The 21190-nt window shown below is 44.7% G+C and overlaps 1 protein-coding gene across 5 annotated transcripts in view; it reads left to right on the forward strand.

Moving 5' to 3' along the window:
* Positions 1 to 20790, forward strand: part of Arhgap20 (Rho GTPase activating protein 20) — an 84720-nt gene extending 63930 nt beyond the window's left edge. Inside the window, exons 10-15 of one of the 5 annotated variants that reach the window (XR_010054006.1) lie at positions 5748 to 5926; positions 7721 to 7882; positions 10974 to 11083; positions 13283 to 13359; positions 14321 to 14432; positions 15558 to 15583. Coding sequence is in view for 3 of the 5 variants with exons in the window: in XM_063265878.1 (XP_063121948.1) it covers positions 5748 to 5926; positions 7721 to 7882; positions 10974 to 11083; positions 13170 to 13359; positions 14321 to 14432; positions 15558 to 17389 (2585 nt within the window). In the remaining 2 variants the exon portion in view is untranslated. Of the gene's footprint in view, positions 1 to 5747; positions 5927 to 7720; positions 7883 to 10973; positions 11084 to 11250; positions 12097 to 13169; positions 13360 to 14320; positions 14433 to 15557 lie in introns of those variants that run through there. The other 4 variants (XR_010054007.1, XM_063265878.1, NM_213629.2 and 1 more) reach the window with 4 other exon arrangements.
* Positions 20791 to 21190: the final 400 nt, after the last annotated feature.

Raw genomic sequence — 21190 nt, forward strand, 5'->3', positions numbered from 1 at the left:
TGGCTGGGCAATCCGAATCACCTGCTTTACCACACACAAGTCAACCCTGCCGTTGCCTGATGACCTGGCCCCAGATGGGACACACCTCACTGCAGCCAGAGCAGATCAGACAGCAGCTGTGCAAATGACTTAAATTGGTGCCAGCCCCCATTTTCTCTCCTATAACAGTACACTGAGTTTGGGGTTCCAAGGCTGCTTGGGCACATCTTTGAGTCATTTTGAGGTGCTGTTTTACAGAGATCCTTGATTTTTTATCCCCTTAAATGAGAAGGCTAGTTGCTGGTCTCTCTATTCCCTCGCCTGGAGAATCTAAGTATTCAGTAAATACTTCCCAGATGAATGGACAGGTTAAATGGCCTTTCGGTAGATGAATGAAAAATTCCCATAAGAATTTAACGGAGCCAAGGAGAAAATGATATTCTGACTCTTTAAAACTCACGGTTTTCAAATGTGTTTTCCTTTCACCACAGTAATTACTTGGGGTTTCGTCCGCTCTGTCCATTGACTTGCATCCTCTTGCTTTCTATTGGAAATGAAGGTTCTTGCATCTTCCATGTTCAGGGTAAATGGGGGAGGAAGAGAAAGAAAGGAAGTTAAAGCCTCTGCTCCCGTCGCATGAGTCACCTTCTCTGAAGCCACCACGGGCAAGCGCAGCCAGGGCCTACACGCTTAGCCTTGTGGTTTTCCAGTGTCTGGTACATGTTTTCATGGAGTGCTGTTTTGGAAATCACTGGGTTTTTCTGTAAGGGGCCCGGTAGTATTGTGTTGGCCATATAAAGCATTGCCAATGAAATTCTGAAGATTGTTATCAGTGGGTAATTCATTTGATATAGCATGATAAGAAAATTGCTGAGATGGTACCCGAGAGAAGCAGTCTCCACAGATCTCTTACTGGTGGAGTTTATAAATCAAGTACAGTGTCTGCGGATGAGAAGAGCTGGGTTTTGGGGAAAAGACACAGCCTTTTGCTTATTTTAGGACCTGAACGGTCTTGATCTAATCATAGGAGTTAATTGCAGGTGCTATTTATTCTCTCTGATGAAACTTTTATATTCTACCTTAAAACATTTCACACAGCTAAGTGTAGCTGAATACGGATGCCATTATAAGAAATGCACATTATAAGAATTGTGCACATTTCTCTTTTGAGTGGCATTTGGAGAATTTTATTAGATTCTTTTGCTGATCGCCTCTTAGCATTTCACTGCAAATCCATCACCTCAGCCTCACAGTTACATGGGTTTTGGAATGTGGAAGTTTCCTTTGCTCTACACCAAAAGTTAGTGAAAAAGAAAGAATCCTATTGGAATGAGGGTACAGTTAGAGATTCTAATTGTTCCAAATTGTTTTCAGAATGGCTTTACTGTAATAGTTTTATATCTTATATCCTAATAAGTATAGAGTGGAGCCAGGTGTGCTGGTACACATCTGTAATCTCAGCATTCTGGATTCTGAGGCAGGAGAATTACAAGTTAAGAATGTTACAGTAAAGCTGGATAGTGGGGGACACATGCCTCTAAAGTCAGCACTCAGGAGGCAGAGGCAGGTGGATCTCTGTGAGTTTGAGGCTAGCCTGGTCTCCACAGAAACCCTTTCTTGAGAAAAACAAAGAATGTTACAATAAAGCACCTAAGTGTCTGTTGTACAAATGAAATTATTGGGCTCAGATGATATTCCTGTTATCCAGCAATTTTTACCTAGAGATTAGTATTTTGTTGAATCCCTAACTCAACTGATAGATGAGTTTCCTCAGACTACAGGCGGTATTGTGAAGCATAGAACAGTGGAAATAAAAGTTTACCAAAGCCCGCTGCCCTACTGTGTGTGCCTGTTAACATGAATTCTCCTCGTGAAACACCCGGGGGAAGTACTGTCAGTGCTCCGCCTGCCTCTGCTGCTGTGGTGTTTCCACGTGATGCCCACATGCCACGATGAAGACGGTTTTCCAAACATAGCTTCACAGAAAATAGGACCATGCTATTCCCTCCCCTTCCTTCTCATCTTCTGTGCAAGCCATCACTAGTGTAAATCAGAAGTTAAAAGGAAGCTCTAGAGGGGAAGGCAGGATTGCCACAGCCTTAGGCAAGCCTGGACTTCAGAGCCAGACACCAGGTCAAGCGAATAAAAGAGTCCTCTATCTCCACTCTTTCTCACCACCCCTCTAGCACATCTGTATCGGCCTAACAGCCTGACCTGGAAGGGTTCAGCATATATTGTAAGTGTATAGAATTTTCCTGTATTGCCAAGTGTACGTGATGTATCTCTTAGATCCACAGAACTCAAATTTGTGAATTGCTTAGTCCCAGGAAGCAGCTATTTTTACCATGGTCGGTCATGTAGAAAATAACATCTGATTTCTAAGGTTAGCAAGGAGATAGCAAAGGAAGATAATTCCTTTCTGTTATTATTTTTGCTGCCTGGTTAAAATAACCCGTAATTAGTCACAAAAACTCCTTATCTACATTTCTGAGAGAAGCGTCCTCTTGTTAACTTAAGAAAAAGACCTCCTTCTCAGGAAACTGAGGTAAAAGTGTTAAGAGCACAGGCTGCTCTTCCAGAGGACCCAAGTTCAATTCCCAGCACCCACATGACCGCTCACAACTGAATGTAGCTCCAGTTCCAGGAGATCTGACACCCTCACACAGACAGACAGACAGACATTCATACAGGAAAAAAACACCAAAACACATAAATCTTTTTTAAAAAGATAAGAATTGAGGTCTAGCCTCAACCATATTCATGAAATTATGTTGTCCCTGCCACCCAAAAGGACTGGGAGGTTGGTTAAAACTGGCTTTAAACACCTAAATTAAGAAAAGTCACAAATTTTAGGCTTTTTTGTATTGAGTTCATATTATGAAAGAACCTTTAAATTTTAGTCTTAAGGCAATAAAAAACAAAACACAAAACAGTTGAAAATATTTAAAGATGAAATAAGTGTTCCTCTAGATCTAGAGAAAAAATTCCTGAAATTTACCCCTGGGGTGATTAGTCTCCAATGAGCCCCATCCTACTGTATTGGAAAATTCCATATATAAAAATTAAATTTATTCACACTCAATACCTAAATGTCACTCCCAGCAAGCCTGTGTCCCTTCAAGCAGATCGTGATGCGCCTGTGCCTCTTACCTGTATCCTGCGTGACACCTAAAAGATCCCATGTCCTTAGACTGTGAGGACGTGCATCCCGAGGCTTTCGCTCGTGTAAGAAAGCAGAAGGTAAATAAAGATGGGGTGGCTTAGCCTCATCTGGAGTAGAGACCCTGGGCGCAGACCCAGGGCTAGACTGAAGGTGAACTGAACTTCCTAGAAGATGGTAGGACCGGGACACCCCTTCGTACCCTGTCAATCTACTGTTCCCCACACGAACAGTGCTGGGGAGGTGGCTCAGCGGTTAAGAGCACTGGCTGCTCTTCCAGAGGTCCTGAGTTCAATTCCCAGCAACCACATGGTGGCTCACAACCATCTATAATGGGATCTGATGCCCTCTCCTGGTGTGTCATAAAGACAGCTACAGTGTAGTTATATACATAAATAAATAGTCCTTTAAAAAATTGAAAAATAAAAAAGTATGCACTTAAAAAGTACTGCAAAAAAATAAGTATCAATCAGTTTTCCCTCAACCCCGGGGAACCTGACGTCTCACGCTAATTTTATGCATAACAAACAGGATGACTGTCACTAAAAATATTTGGGTACATGACTCAATTTTGACTTTATCCTCCTAGGATAGCTGGGTATGGAACTTGGTGATAGAACATTCTTACATGTGTGAAAGCTAAAACCAAATATAACAGTTTTGTTTAAAAAAATGCTAAAATGGACAAAGCAGACAGAAAAATTGGCATTTATTCTCTACAGCTATATGCATGGCTCGGTGGGCAAATTCCTTCCTGGTTTTAAGGACTGACTGACTCCCTTTTGCTCCATTCTGTTCGGAACGGAAGTTGGATCATAGCAGGAGGAAGTGCTGTATTTGAGCAGAACGTTGATCATCTTTCACAGCTGCTGCACACTGACCGACAGCTGCCGAGCCCAGGGAGAGCGGGTACAAATAGATGCCCTCTGCCAGGAGAGCCTGGTATCGTGATGGCTTTAATAGGGAGCCCACACCCATGCCCCTGGGTCAAAACTGTTTCAAAATTAGCCTAGTAATCCTTTCAATGAGGCCTCTTGACAGATAACACCTCTTTCTATCTAAAATGAAGGAAATGGGAAGTTTTGATGGACGCAGGGACCAGAAGTTTAAGTAGGCTCCTGACTCCACCGTTAAGAGGACTCCATGCCTCCTGTGCATCACAGGATGCCTCACAGGAGCATCAGGAAGATAACAATGAGCCGTGGTTCATGGTCAGGATAGTAAGGCTTTACTCATTCATTCACCATCCCACAGTTTGGCTTACGTAGATTATTCTGAGGAAAGAACATGTTGAGTTACTTTATAACCAAGCGATCTATACAAGGGATTCTTTGAAACTGGCATTGGGTACTGCCGACCATGTCCTCCTTGGATTATCTTATCTCCTGTCAAGTGTTGGTCACAGAACATGATGATGGCTGAGTTGAGATGCTGGATGGTGGTGTTTAATGCCCAGTCCCCCGTGTTCTCCCTAAAGATGGGCAATTGTTAAAGCGTTCCAAAGCTCAGCTCTGCTGAACCTTTATCAAGTGGTTTTGAATCTGCATCACAAGTACTTGCTTTAAGGTATTAGCCAGAGATGTGGGCATATTTTGCCAGTGACACGGTGGCTTCCACAACCTTCTTTTCTCCTGTCTGGTATCCCCCTTTACCTTTCACCGGCTGTGGCTGCCTGTGTCTTAGTTCCCAGGTCTTCCAGCCTATCCGAAAAGGTCTCTTTCCAGATATTGCTACACCACCACCCTGGGCCCGGGTGGGTCTCACTAGTCTGCACCACGCTGCCTTAAACACACCTTTTGGAATTGCATATTGAAAAAAAGATACATTGAGGAGTTCAGTTACTGAGAAGGGGAACAAAAAGTAAGACATCAGCTTCCTGTCTCTGTTCTCCGTTGGATGAGACATCAGAATCCAAAGCATTCTTTGTTTCTAGAAGAACAAAAGGAGCCCCTCTTCCTTCTCCCTCATTTCTCCTCTATCATGTTCTCCCCTCCCCCAGTCTCTCCCCCTCTTTTTCACTCACCCCCCCAGCTGAGGACCAAACCCAGGGCCTTGCGCTTGCTAGGCAAGCGCTCTACCACTGAGCTAAATCCCCAACCCCCTTTCACACACTTTTTAATGGTTACCTAATTCACTCTTCCAGTTTTCTTTTACATGCCTGTTCGTCTTCTAAATTCACAGCGTGTATTGACGTGAAGTACTGTCTGCTTCAGGTTGTTACAGTTCAATGAGAAAAGAGTGCTTGTTTTGGTGTTCAGTGTTAGTGCAGGAACGGGGCCTTGTGTGAGGCAGACAGGTGCCCTCTGCTTAAGCACCACCCCCAGCCTAGGAAATGTAATCTCTTCCCTGTGTTTTAAATCTGAGTGCCAAGACTCAAGCCAGCAAACAGTGCTCTGACTTACCCCAGAAAGGGGTAGCAGAAACCAAACACCAGATTCTGCCTTAACTTGCCAAATATTTATAGTAGACTTTCATAGCTAGCATTGTCAGCAACAAGGGAGCTCCATCCGCACTTCTCTGAGATGTTGTAATAAATAAACCACAAACCAGAAACTCTGGAAATAAGACTGAACAAATCACACGTCTCCCTCCTGCTCTCACTTCTCAGATTCCAGCCATAAGACATATAAGAGGAGGCGCTCCATCATCAACTGGGCTTTCTGGCGGGGCTCTAGCACACACCTGGACAATCTGCCCGTGTCACCAACATCCCCTATGCCAGGGCAGCTCTTTGGAGTTTCTTTACCAGATATTTGCGAGAACGACAATCTGCCAAAGCCCATCTTGGTGAGTGTCATTTGGGTCTGTAAAACCAATGGGAAAGGCCATCCGTGAAGGGAACGTGCTTTAGGGTAAATCTGTCCCCTGCATAAAGAGTATAAACAGCCCCTGGCTTTAGCTATGGACCTCTGTCCTTACTTCAAAACCTAAAAGTCAGATTTCATCATTGCAGAATCTTCCGGGAAATGTATTAAGGAGAGAAAATCCAGTCGACTTGTTCTAAGAAAGCGACAGAAACCCACTCAAACAAGTGAGCGTGCTATGACATCAGACAGTCTTCAATTTGGCTGTTCTAATTGCATTTTAAGCCTTTAAAAGCTGGCTTATTAATGAATAGCCTAGTAAGAGCATCAGTGGAAGGGGAAGCCCTTGGTCCTGCCGAGACTGAACCCCCAGTGAATGTGATTGTTGGGGGGAGGGCGGTAATGGGGGGAGGATGGGGAGGGGAACACCCATCTAGAAGGGGAGGGGGAGGATTTGGGGGATGTTGGCCCCGAAACCGGGAAGGGGAATTACAATTGAAATGTAAATAAGAAATACTCAAGTTAATAAAGATTAAAAAAAAGATATCAGATCACAGCATACATGAAGTTATGAGTGAATTGATCCTATAACATGACTCCAAATATCATTCTATAAAAAAAAAAAAAATGGAGTGATTGAGACATGGTGTCGAGAGACCATGATAGAATATGAGTGTATTTAGACCTTTTGTGGGATATGTAAAGTGATTTATCTGTCTTCAAAAACCCTCATTCTGTAAATCCTGGGAGTAAATGATAGTTTCCTAGTGCTATTAGAAGATGCTACTTTTCCATGGTTTCGCAACAAGATTTCTTTGACTCATTTAAAAATCTGTATACATTCTACCTGCTGCCATGTTTCCCAAAGTCTCATCCAGTCCCTGATCCCTGGTACACACACACACACACACACACACACACACACACACACTCAAAGTAAGAAAGAGAGGTGGGGAGAGATGGGGAGAAAGAGAGAGAAGGAAAGGGGGAGATAGAGAAATAGAGAATCTGGCAACTCTCCCATATATATTATAAAAAAAAAAAGCTGGCTTATTTTTATCTCACATATTCAAGCATCAGTATATATTCTTTGGTGTTTCCTTGTTTGTACACAGGATAGGACCTACAACAGCTGCTGAGCTCATACTGTCACCAACTGATGGGTAAAATAGCCCCGGCTAGGCAGGACTTGTTCCCTGTCCAGTCTGCCCCACTGCACTCTGAGGCCTCACTCTCTTGTATATCCATTGATGCCAGGCACTGTGGCAGATACTTGGTCGTCTTGTTCAGCCTCCACAGTGACGTTCATGGGTACTTATCATCACTCTCACTTTATGAATTTAGAAGTAAAACGGCAGACCCTAATTCCAATTGCACAGGAAATCGGGCATAACTGGCTTCCAGATCTTAAGGATTGCTCGTCTCCAGACACCATTGTCTTCTGTACTGGACGCAGAGGACATACAAATAGAAAACAAGATTGAAGAACACTTAAACTCTATTCTGATTTGTTTTTAAGATGACACTTCTATTAACTATACTCAGCATACGATAAATCTTAGGAGTATACTTTTTCTTGGACCAGGTCCTAGCCTCCGTGGCCTCTGATAACCACTCTGTGTTCTAAAACTGTCACTCAAGTCCTTCTCGCCGTTCATCCGGCTCCAGCCCTTCAGCGCGTACACCCTGGCCTTCTGGCAGCCCGGGAAGGCAAGCCCCGCCCCTGTGCGGTGTGTGTAAAGTACCGCTTGAGTCTGTTTCCTTTGCTTCCTCCCAGGACATGCTCTCCTTTCTTAACCAAAAAGGCCCCCTCACGAAGGGCATCTTCAGGCAGTCGGCCAACATGAAGTCTTGCCGAGAGCTAAAGGAGAAACTGAATTCTGGAATTGAAGTCCACCTCGACTGTGAATCCATCTTTGTGATAGCATCCGTGTTGAAGGTAAGGAATGCTTACCCACTGTGGACCCCCGCCCTTTAGCTCCAGGCTCAAAATCCACCCCTCTATTTCTCTGTGCAAAGAACCATGGTAGATTTAGAATCGACACTTTTTAAAGCAAAAAACAAACATTTCACAAAGCAACCTTGGATGTTGACGTCTACACCACTAATGTGGTACAGTAGTCAGCTCATCGCCACCTCAGACGCAGAAGCAAAGTTGTGTATCAGAACACGCGGAGGCCGTTTTACCACAGCAAACATCCTCCTTTCCTCATGAAAACGTCTTCAAACCTGAACAAGAGTTTTGTGCTTAAGTCGCTGATGGCCACCTAATCCTACCCGTTACCTGTGACTGCTCATGCACTCTGTTCCAGACGGAGAGCAGGGAAGGCTGGGCCTTCTACCACAGTTAGAAAGTTCTGACATCTTCCCTTTGCTGCATTCTTAGACATGTCCTGTGATTTTGGAAAAAGAACAGGACACGAGCTGTGAGCAGAGCTTCTGTCCATAGTGACAGTCTCGCCCCAGTCTTCCATTTCCCTAAGGGTTTGTGATGCACTGAGCCAGGGTAGAAGAGGCTCCAGTCTCATCGAAGGACCCAGAGCAAAGGAGACTATGGTGGGAAGGGCTTGTCTTCCCCTGCCCCAGAGACTGGCCTGCTGCAGATAGAGTTGACACTACAACTTGTAAGAACTCATGTGTTTGCTGAGGGGCTGTGTCTAAACTCTGCTATGGGCTTTGGCAGGGACCAATACCACTCCCAAGAATGAGCCAGGGCCATCCGATCTGTCGGACAGGATATACCATACACGCACATGGTGATAACCAGGTGGCTGTGTCAAAGTAGAAGCAGGTACCATCAGCTTGGCCTCATCTCACAGAAAGGTCTCATAGAGACTCTCACTCTCCTTAATTTAGCAGACACAGCCCGTGCTGTAGAAACATTTCCCTTGCTTTCTACTTCACGGTACCACACTTTTTAAAATTCTCCCCTAAACTATTGAGAAGCACAGTCTTAATTGAGTCATGCTCCAGTCTGTGCAAAAGGAAAAGAGCACCCAGATGATTGAAGAGTCTGGCTAAGTGGGTTCCGTATAACTGAAGTCTTTTCACTGTGTAATTGTACTTTTTTTATTCCCAGCTATTTCGTTTGCTTTTAGAGATAAGATAAAGCTTGAGCCTTCATTTCCTTTCTTCTTGTGTGTGTGTGTGTGTGTGTGTGTGTGCATATCTTTCTTTAGAAAAGAGTCTGAAATCATTTTTTCTTTAAACTCAACTAGTTTTGCCTCGATACAACTTTAGCGCTCCAAACTGTGACTGGACAGAAATTGCTCAGTGCAGTAGGATCCTCTCTCTTCCTCCTTCAAGGGAAGCTCATCAGTCCAGAGGTTCGTCCCACAGGACCCAGAAAGTCCTGTCAGCTTGGGCTCTGGTGTCAAAGGGAAGGATTTCACTGAGCACTGCAAGTCATTGTTATCCAGAATGCCACCCCTCCGCCCCCTACCACCACCACCACCACAAGCTCGGGCGGTCACATTTCATAACCTGTGGTCCCTGCTGTGTAAGCATGTACTGCCACAAGTTCTCACTGACCCGCTTTTAAAATAAGAGATTTCACCCCTGGTAACTCTCTGCCTGTTAAAGTGGTGCTGATCCGGAAGTAGAACACCAGAGGTGGCTTTCGTGAGAGTATATCTGAGTCACAAGTGTCTAGGTGCATTTATGATCGAATAATAAAAACAGGAAGACCGAAGCAGCCAGCCTTTTCTACCCCCCAAAAAATGAAGAAAAAATAAGTAGGCGGCACAGCTACAGGGGTTTTTAATTATTTTAACATCTGGTTATGGTTGACAGACCTCCCTCTATTAACCGTCCATGTGACACTTTGTAACAGTTCAGTAATGGCCTTGACTGTGCCGACCTACACTTTACATTGCCATCTATGCCAGGGAGGCAAGGGCCTGTCCCTGCCCCAGTGAACCCATAAGAAGGAAGAATTCCACACAACTAGCTAGCTAATTGTTCTCACCTTAGTACGTTACCACAGCTTCTGTGATAAGGGAGCACCAGGTTGCACAGTGGCTTTTATAAGCTGCAGAGAGAGTGATCGCAACTTTAAAAATGCCTAATCTCAGACCCCCGCCTGTCTCTGTGGCATAAACAGGTACCTGGGAAGGTAGCCCGCCATCTCCCTCACCTGAGTTCTCCCTGTCTAATACTGACTGGGTGGGGAGCAGACTTCGAACTTGGCCTGGTCAGTGCTGATCCAAAAGGGACACAGATCAGTGTCCAAGAACCAGTCCCCTCACCCCTTAAAATGAAGACCAAATTCAGTTTATCTTTAAAACTTTTTTTTTTTTTGCAAACAAAGACTGCAAAACAGCAATGACCTGTGATTCTATCCTGTGCGTGTCATAGCTTGGTTTCGTATACCCATCTTTGCTTGTGCTCTTAGCAGAAAAGATAACAGGACATGCATATGTGCACTCACTACAACATGAGGCACACGATGCTAGCCCTAACTAGCTCCCAGAACCTAGCTATTGCGAGCTTTCTTCCCTTGCATACATAAGCACCTTACTTTCCTGGGGATACAACAACCAAGTACCTTGATGCCGTTGTGCACCAACACTGGAAAATAATGTTCTAAGGTCATAGCTACTTGCTTGACTCATGTCTACATCCCACATACGCCCAGCAGTGCCTAGCACTTGTGAGTTACACACAGAGGGGTGGCATGAATGATTGCCACGTTACAAACCTCACAGATAACTTGGTGCATTTCCGTGAACTTGCTATTTCAAAGAAAGGAGGAAGGAAGGGTTTGAGGTGGCAGACGGCCAGGTCCCATCATGTTAGCTTGCCAAAACGTCTACAGGCCAAAAGCTTCAGCAGAATAGGGTGCCTTTTGTCGTTTTTTTTCAACAGCAGGCCAGAATTGATCATCCTTGTCGGTCCTTAAAGAAAATGTCAACTCGCAGGCTTCCTGGATTCACACGATTCAGTGGAGAGTTGGCGGGGCGCTTTTATTTTTTTTAACAAATAATGTGCATAAGAATGAATCAAATATTGGGGTTTTTTCCTTCATCTAGGATTTTCTGAGAAATATCCCAGAAAGTATATTTTCATCAGATCTGTATGATCACTGGGTCTGTGTAATGGATCAAGGAAATGATGAAGAAAAAATAAATACAATTCAAAGGTAATGACTTCAGTATGAAATACACGTTAAAGTACTTGCTTAAGCCTTTCTCTTCAAATATCAATTGTTTCTGATTTTAAAAATTACTCTGTGTGTGTGTGTGTGTGTGTGTGTGTGTGTGTGTGTTCACAGCTTACGGAAGTCACTTCTCTCCTTCCACCATGCAGTTCTAGGGATCAAACTCAGGCCGCCAGCCTCGCCAGCAACAGCCCCTAAAGTTGTTCTGCATTTCCGTATCCTCTTCCTCAGGACTGGCGATCAAACCTGGGGCCTCGTGGGTGTCAGGCAAGCACTTTGCCACTGAGGCACACCTTTCTCCATAATCTTATTTTAACATGAAATAATTACATTATATATCTCTACCTCTATTCATCTGTATCTGATAGGAGCCGAAACTCATTAGCCCATTGGATGCTGGGTCTTCCTGTAGGAGAAGCATCTACAACTAGATGTGTCTCTGACTCAATTGGTGACTGGAGCCATGCCGAGAACATGACCCATCCCCTTGGCTCCAGGAAGCCTGGTAGAGAAGATGTGTAAAGTAGAGGCGTATAACAGTAGAAAGCCATTGCTACAAAAGGATTTGTTGAGTGTGATGAGGGTACCATAGGGAGGCAGTTAACTCCTTGTGGGGAAAGGAGATTTACAGAGTCTCAGGCTCATAATAAAGAATGTAATGTCCCATCCAAGTGTGGTGGCTCACACCTGTAATCCCAGCACCCAGGAGACTGATGCAGGAGCATTACTGCCAGCCTTGTCTACAGGGTAAGACAAAAAACACCACCACAGAGCCTACAGTATTTAAAGCCGTCCAATGAAATTCCACATAGAATTCATCACCTCGTGTTCCTGAATTATTTCCCACATTGTAAGAGAATTTGTAGTGTGCGTTAGTGCGCATTATAAAAATGAAATATTCTGGTTTATGAAAATCTTGGATCCCAAATATCACTTGTCTGGTTTTAATGTGAAATTATGACACTTAATAAAAAGCTTATGACACTTAATAAAAAGCTTTTGTTTATTTAATTTGCGTATCAGCTCTTCTTGTAGGCCGAGGATGCTGACCAGTCCAGTCAGTCAACTGTCCTTCTCTCAGACAGAATTTAGTCCCGTAAGCAAGTACTGGATGCCCTGCTGTCAGTTGCTCAGTATAGAAGCAGCCCAAAGGCTTGGCACCCTTACAGAATCGGGTGACCTGGGAAGCATGTGCTAGATGCTTTATTTCCTATGGGAAACACCCAAGTCATCTTTTGGTTGATTTCAGGGTCTTTGATCTGGAGTCACTGTCAGCAGCCCACTGTACTGAAGAAAGATTTCTGCTGTTTGGGCAACAGGTGTCAGAGTACCTGTTTCCTAAAGTTGTAGGTTCTTGTAGGAAAAGTCACACACACGGGGGCGGGGGGGGAGAGTGTGTGTGTGTGTGTGTGTGTGTGTGTGTGTGTGTGTGTGTGTGTTATGGGTGATAGTAAAAGTGATTTTTGGTGAGTAATCATTTAAAACTTTATCACTTACATAAAGTGAGAACAGTGGGAAACACAAGGAGAATATAATTCAAGTCTGACTGGCACATGAGACTGGGTGCCAGAGGAGACAGATCTGGGGCACAGCTGCCTTTGGAACCTGGGTGGGAAGAGAGCCTGGCTCCCAGACCAAACCTGGAAGTCTCCGTGACTAAGACCTGGGTTCTCACCAAGAAGGAGCACTCCCACCTTACTGCTCAAAATAAAGGCATACTTTAATCTTTTGAGGATGCCTTTTGTGGGTTTGCTTGGGATTATTACAAAATGTTGCAGGAGTTGCCTGAGTTAAAAAAATATATATTGAACTGCTTTCCTTGGAGGTAATAGCAGGCAACGTGCTTCATACAGTCTTCTACATTGTCGTTGAGATGTGAAGATGACAAGAGAAAACAACTGCCAGTGCTTCTGTGTTGTGCCCCTTGCTCTGCCCGCCAACTCTTGTACTTCTGCACTGTGCTCCTGGTTTGCCTGTTCGGTTTGCATGGTTTCCCATGCAGGTGGAGTGAGGGGTGCCTGTCTTTACAAGTTTCTTAATAAAACGTCCTGCATTTTTCTGTCTTTAGGCTATTAGATCAGCTTCCCAGAGCCAATGTTGTTTTCCTAAGGTATCTGTTTGGGGTATTACACAACATTGAACAACATTCCTTATCTAATCAGATGACTGCATTTAACTTAGCAGTGTGTATCGCTCCAAGCATTCTTTGGCCTCCTGCTTCCTCCAGTCCAGAGCTAGAAAATGAATTTACAAAAAAGGTAATGACATTTCTTCATTCTTATGTTCCCGAGCCCTCACTCCCCATTTTGATACATTTGAAATTCATGGTGTTCTTAAATGGCTAATGTAGACTTTCCTATGGGGGGTTATTGACCATTCTGTCCTCGTATAGATTATGGCAAATTGATACCAAATGGGGGGGGGGGATCAGTTGTTACTTCGATTAAAAAAAAAAAGACTTTTGAGTTAAGACAAGCCTGCGTTCAATTCTCAGCGCCAACATTTCCCAGATACACAATCCTGAGAGAAGTCCCTTACAGTGATTCCTTTCCCAGTGATACAGTAGAGACTGAGGTCCCATCCCTGTGCCCGCCTGTTGATCAGGGGTCTGAGGCACCAGGTTCCTTTCATTCACACCATCTCTCAGCTGCTGAGGCAGAGACCTTTGGTCAGTTCTCAGCCATCTCTGTGGCAGCACAGAGCCGACATAAACACACCTCTCCTCATATGCACCTTTGGGCCATGTTAAGAGTAGTCAGCGATTGTCCAGGTTTCCTTGCTGTCTTCCTATCCCTCCCCTTTCCTTCTGGACTCCCCAGAGGAGCCTTCTTCCAAAATTACAGCAGCCTGCCCTTTACACGAGAAATCCTTGTGTGCACGCCCTTATTATTGATATGTGATCAACTTGAATAACAAAGTTATGTTTCTTCACCCAAAACACCCCATGGAGAATGCTTGGCATTGCCCTGGTCTAAAAGGCAGAGCCAGTGATGTAAAGCATTAGTGTTACACCAGTGCCACAGATAAGTGTCCTCTGCTGGCCCAGACTCAGCTCTGTATACAGTCTATAGTATTAGCAGTTGGCGGCGGGGCTTCTGTATGCCTCCGAATGTTTTCCCCATTTTCCGTTTTGTGGTTAAGATGAGGATGTGTAGTACAGCGTAAATGAACAACAGCTTTTGTGGATAATAACGCTTGAATCCTCTCCATTCGACACAGGTTTCTCTCCTTATACAATTTCTGATTGAAAATTGCTGTAGGATATTTGGAGAAGAAATCACTTCTCTCTTGGGGGAGCTTTCTGAGAGAAGCGACAGAGAACACACCCCAGGTACTGTGAAGAACTAGGTATTTGTCTGTGGAGATGACGAGGCCGGTTGTCCCGAGCCTCTGACCTGGGTCAGTGGGGCCCAGGGCTTTCCTTCCTCCTCAGAAGGCCTGCTGAGGGGGTTAATATGTGTGTGGGATTAGGCCTCAGCCTATGAGTTGTACACTGAAGAGTTGAACCCTTGTTTTAAACAAACAGAAACTCTGTATTAGAGCCACTGTTGTTGAAACTGGAATCAAAAGTCTAGAGGAAGTAGAAGAAATCCTGGTTTGGGAGGCTTCTTATCTCCCCAACTCCTAGTGGACTCTAAGACCTCAGAATTCTAGTAGGTTACGACCCAGTTTGAAACAACTAGCATCTTTGAGCTGGGGGCTGGGGAGGGAGGGTTCTAAATTCATAGACAGACAACCTGCATAGTATAACTTCCTTACTTCCAATTACTACTCTGCTGGCTTCAGTCCAGCATGCATCAATATTTCATCTATGAAACATAGCATTTAATCTTTACAATAATGATAATCAAACAAAGCAACGGCCTAATTTTAAAGGGCTTTATGAGAGGTTTTAAGGAGACTGGCGTGTAGCTTGTATAAGATGTATGCAGCACACCCATGCTAGAAAACAGACTCTTACTCCAAAGCCAGGTCAGCTTGATGCTAGCTCCTTTCATTTTCATCCTCTCTTCATTTTATGACGTATCCATTGCTTCGAGAAACCCTTACCTTAAAAAGTCACTTCACTAGAAATTGGGATGAATCTAGGAGATTTCCGTCTTGGGCACTAACATCTGGGAGGGTAAAAAGACTTAGGCAAACGAGGTGGCTTGTTGGGGAAGGCGCTAAAGCCCACCACAATCAGGCACGGCAACCTGAGTTTAATTCCCTGTTGCTGGGGACCAACGTGGTAGACTTTCAGCAAATTGTCCTCTGGCCTCCTTCCGCATGCATTGGCCTACCTGGGTCTCCAACTCCCTCCACACATAAGTTCTTTTAAAGCTTCTCTCCTTGGGGGTAGGAGCTTGAACTCTAGACATGAAAATGGCAGAGAAACAGCCTGGCTTGCCTTTAAGGCAGCACGGGCTGGATCTGTAGGAATGAATGTTAACTGTGGTTTAATCTCTGCCCACAGATACGTCTTGCTTCCAGTTGAACGACTCCTCCTATGACAGCTTAGAAAACGAGCTCAATGAGGATGCCGATGCCCCGTGCAGCGACCTGGTCAAACGGCTCGGCCAGGGTAGCAGGAGCATGGACTCAGTCTTAACCCTCAGTGACTATGACCTTGAACCGCCCGAAGCGGAAGGCCTTTTAACCCTGAGCAACTTTGACTTAGATCAGTCTAAAGAGGAGCACATTCGAACGAAACAACCCCTGGAGACCAAGCCGGTGAGTGTTTTCGTAGCCTACAGGAAGGTTTCACTGGGGGAGCATACTAGGGCCCCCGATGGCCCCGGTACACCCAGCTGCCTGCCTGCAACTGCCTCAGATGCCCGGAAAGTCTTTCGGCGGCACCGGCGCTCCTCAGAGCCCAGCATTGACTATCTAGACGCAAAGCTTTCCTATCTCCGGGAGTTTTACCAGAAGAAGTTACGCAAGTCCAGCTGTGATGCCGTGCTCTCTAGAAAGGATGAGGATTACCTGAAGCAGACCCAGCCTCAGAAGAAAGGGGATCAGAGGTGTTTTAAACAGAGCTCAGTGACGGGCACTGACGTCAGCAAGAGGAACACTGCTAATGAAAACATTAAGAAGAAAAGCTTGTCTGGTCATGAAGGAATTCAAGAGACACCTTTCACTAAGTCCAAGCCAGTGGCCATTTCTGTGGCATCTTACATGTCCTCCCAGGACCATTCCTGGGAGCAGCCCTTTGAAGCAGATGCATGCAGGTTCTCCCCACCACACATAGCAGATGCCCAGAAGAGCTCACGGGCGCATCGGCGCTGTTCCGAACCCAGCATCGATGACCAGAACTACAAGCTGTCCTATCTCAGGGGGGTCTACTCAAAGAAGCAAAGTAAAACCAGCTGTGAGGCTGGCCTCTTGCATGGCGAAGAGGATTATCTCAAAAGGCATAAGTCTTTGCAAATGGAGGGGCAAAAGCTCATTAATCAGAGTTTGGTCATGGGGATTGAGGTGGGCAAGAGCAGCAGCAGCACAAACCAAAGTACTGAGAAGGTTTTGCCCCCAAGACTAAACCTTTGCCCAAGGGCTAGCTATTCCAGTTTATCTTCCCCCGGCACATCCCCGTCAGGTTCCTCGGTAAGCTCCCAGGACAGTGCTTTCTCTCAGATCTCTGAACACTCGGTGTTTACACCCACAGAAACTTCCTCTCCAATAGATTGCACTTTTCGGGCTCAGAGAAAACAGGAAGAGCTTTCTTCAGACTGTGACAGTCCCAGCCTCGTTTCTGGAATGCCGGGTCCCTCCACGGGGCAGGCCAGCAGCCACCTAGCTTATTTAAGAAAGGGTACCACAGAGCAGCTACCACAAATGCATTCTGTAACTCTTCACCCCAGCACATGGTTGAGAAGCGGCTTGGTCACTTTAAAAAACTGGTCCCTCAAAAAGAAAACAAAAGCAGCCAGACCCGAGGACAGAAAAGACTGTTCCTTAAAAGAACCTCTGGAATTACCTGCATGTGCTGCTGGGACCCCAGAGGCTGACTCTCTACAAGAGAGCCAGGAGGACATACACCTAGGGGTAGATGAAGGAGCTGGGCAAACTGCCTGTGGGCTCAGCTCTTATGCCTGTCAGGACTCAGAGCAACACGCCAGCTCCCCGTTCTGCCTGGCAGGAAGCAGACTCACGCTTGGTATGAAGTTGCACGAGGGAGAGGAGAGTGGAGGGCAGTACCCTTGTGATAACCCTTGGGAAGGAGCCCCTTCAGGTCTGGAGACCTCAGAGGATGCAGCCAACACAGGTGTGGAACCTGCGACAGTTTGCAATGACGGGGACAGACATTAACCAAAGACCACTGCCTACAATAAGAATCTGCTATCAAAACAACCTGAAGTCTTTAAGGACAGGGACTGGGCCAATAAAAACACAGACAGTAATGAGATAACCCCGCCTGTAAGGCACCTGGGATAGGTAGCACAAGGACAATCATTGCTAACGTGGCAGTTTCTTTGATGCAGTTACATGGCAAAACCCTGTCGAGATGTTTCATGATCTTAAAGTTGTGAAAGGCTTTTCCTATTAAAGCATGGGTTGAGTTCCTTTTCTGAGATTTTAAGATACTGACAGAAGGGTAGAGGGAGTGTTCTCTGTAGGAGAAGCCTCCTCGTGTCAGCCATCTGAGAGTTGGGGTGTCTTGAGAGGATCAGAATACCTTAAATGCAGCATCTGTGACACATAGAGAGGAGTGGCAGAGAGAAGACATCGTTAAGCCCAGGGAATAAGAAAAGGGGCCACTGAACCACTCGGAAAAGCATGTAGGTTCACTAAGGAAATCATGTGAAGCCTGTCCCTGAAGCCAAGTCAGTGGCCATTTCTGTGGCTGTTCTTAGTCACGTCACTCATCTTCACTGGGTCATTTTAGGGACCAGCTCTGGTGATAAAGGCAGAGTGAAGGAAACTAGCGGGCAAAGAGCCAGGAGTGCCGGTACAGCTCGGTCGGTTGGTTGGTTGGTTGTTGTTGGTGGTGGTGGTGGTGTTTTACTGTTAGGGTTGAGGCGTTCACATATATCTTTCAGAAATGAAGATATAAAGACAAGGAAGGGTTTGCCCATTTCAGTGTCCTTCCCACAGTCCCTATGCAGCAAGCCTGTGTTCTGGGAATGTAACTTATCCCTACTTAAAGGAACCTGCTGACAGCACGTGCTCTAGCAGCACAGAAGAACAGCCACGTGAGAATTGGAGACATTAATCTCAAGGTCAGTTTCCTCTGGCTGACTAATCTCAGAGGCAAGACTTCAGAGAAACAAGAGATGCCGGTATTGGTATCAACATCCATGCGATTGTGTCGTGCTGACACCGTGTCAGTAAGCAAAGCTGTGCAGAGATGCGTCCAGATCAGGAAGCTGGGTCCTACAATATATAGGCTATCACAGAAAATGGCCGCTGGCTTAGACTTAGTGGCCAGTTACCCTGTGAAACTCCTCTCTGTAAGTGACACTTCTCTCATTTTGAAAAGTGGCAGTTCCCCGCAACAGCACCCCCTTCTTTGTTCCACAGGCAGTATTTATCAATACGTCATCTCTGTGGAAACATTTCACTGCAGCCCTGCTCTCTGTTAGATTACAGTCAGGCAGGAGGAGATAAGGGACGGCTGTTAATTAGTCTTTCATCCCACAAGATTGTTATTGATTAGAGATTGGCAGCCTGTAAGAGGTTATTGAGTGGGACACACAACGAAGTTGCTGTCTCTGGTGGCCACTGCCTTTTGGATTTTTTTGAAGTTCTCCACTTTTCCCAAATGACTTGTGGTTTATAAATACTAAAGTTTAGACCCTGGCAGTTTATCATAAACCTTTGTCCTCCCTCTTCACCTTCTAGGCTACGTCAGGATGTCTCCTTCCCTAGCCAGAATGAAATGGAAGGATACGCCCTAAGATAGATGCGCATTTGAGATACTCACCTATTAGAAGTTTCCTAGACTCTATGTGATCTCTTGAATCCCTGTAAAAAAAAAAATCCACTCAAAAACTAGCTTATCCCAAATTATTATTCCTACCAGTCCCCAGGAAACTCGTGGTAGACGTTCCCTTCTCCTAAACATCACATTGTCAGTTACAGGATAAGGACTTGTCTCAGTATTGTTATTGAAGTGCCACCTACCTCTCGGGCATGGCCCTGTCAGCCCTAATCATCATTACCTTAAAACTGTGTCCAGTGAGCTCCTTTATGATACTTGGCAATCCCAGCCAGATGCAACCAACCACTTCCATATGGAGAGCCCTACATATCCATATGGATCTTTTGGGGGATTAGTGTATAGAGTTGGCAGGTCAAACTCTTCCCCTTAGAGCATACTACTGTCAGAACTGCAAGATGTGAATGAAGATCTCATGGCTTAGATGGCCTCTCTGTAAGATGTGTCTCCTGAACCAACGAAGTGTCCTGGCTTTTTTCTAACCCCACACCTACCCATTTCGTAATGGCCAGTAGAAAATCATCCACCGGTTTGAAGCATAGAAGAAAATAGTTGGTAAGGTTCCCCACCAGCCCTGCTGGCTCTGTTCCTTAGATGCTCCCCCATGATACCTAATGTGAATAGTCTGTTAATATTGCTGTAAAGTATTGTATGATTTGAAGACAGACATGTCATTTTATTAGACTCCATCAATCTATAATATATTAGACTGATTCTTTATCTCAAATGCTATGAGTTTGTATAATATATCTTGACAAATTTTATTACCGTGTTATGTAACAAATGTGTATTTTTGTACCTTGCAGAAACTGCTGCTAACTTTTAAAAATTGTTTGGTTTTCAAAGCACTGAAAATGGACGCGTACGGAGTCCATGCTGTCAAATAAAATGCCACCCTGCAGTTACCAGTCCCACAGAGAAACACTGCGGAGAATTCTTCTGTTCAGCAAACCTGAGCTCCCTTTGAGTTGACCATTTCATACACAATGAGTTGTGGCCTTAAGTTTTTACTCATAGTTTTTCTAGGGGGAAAAGGAGTGAAATTGTCTTTTTCCTTTTTATACTTTTAAATCTCGTTTACCAAACAAGTCATGTTTTATACCTAACAGTCCCCCTTTTGTCAGAAATTGTGTCTATTCAGTGTAACCCCTGGAGCAATGTGGACTAGTTTGTCCACATACCAAACGAAAGAACAGCTCACTTTGGTTGTGTGTATGAGATTTTCTCTCACAGTTAGGCCATTCTGATGAAAGAACCAAGTTGACTTTATACACACACCAAGATATCTGTTCTTTGAGGTAACCTGTGATGTATGACAGTTTCTCATGACTACTATATCTTTGATTTCTTGAGGTTTATCGAGTGGTCTCTGCATAAATTTAGCCACTGTTTCAAAGGGATCCAGAACCTAGAAAAACTAGATTGGCTCCAGCTAGGTAGAAAGGACAAATCCACTTTCTCAAGTGTTACTGATTGTATTTCTATAGTGCGCGTACGCACACACACACACACACACACACACACACACACACACACACACACACACACAGACACACTAAATTCTATCCAGATTTTGGAGAAATAAATTACTTTTAATGAGGACTCGATCTAATGTTAATAACTGTCTTCTTAATAGCCTACACTTAGCAGGTCATAACACTGAATCAAAAGGTTTTAATTTGTCAACCCAAGAACAAGCTTCTTCTGTTTTTTCTTTTTTTAATTACTCCCAGTAAGTTTTATACTGTGAATAATAAATTTGGGTAAAGCATTTGCTTCAGTTTCTTTCATTTTGGTTATGAGGTCTTCTCAAAAGCAAAGTTTCCTATGAAAGTAAGAAGTTCCCCCAAGGCCTCTGCCGCCTGCTTGCCCTGAGTACTGCTCCATCTCTGAGCTGCCTTCAGGTTGCATAACTACTTTTTTTCCTTTTTAGATACAGTAAACACCTTGAGCTTCATCTTTGTGCAGTGTGAATTGTTCTGGTAGCATTGGAAGAAGACTCTAAGGTATAATTTGCAAACTTTGGTTTTAAAATCTATTTACCACACCGCCCCCCACACACACACACACACATACTGTTAATACTATTAGATTAGAATGCTGTCCTCTGTGTCCCTATTAGATAATAACATCAGGACACAAACATTTTTTAGATGACATCTTAAGTGTCT

This window comes from Rattus norvegicus, chromosome 8, assembly GCF_036323735.1.
Source record: "Rattus norvegicus strain BN/NHsdMcwi chromosome 8, GRCr8, whole genome shotgun sequence".
In the NCBI taxonomy this organism is placed as follows: domain Eukaryota; kingdom Metazoa; phylum Chordata; class Mammalia; order Rodentia; family Muridae; genus Rattus; species Rattus norvegicus.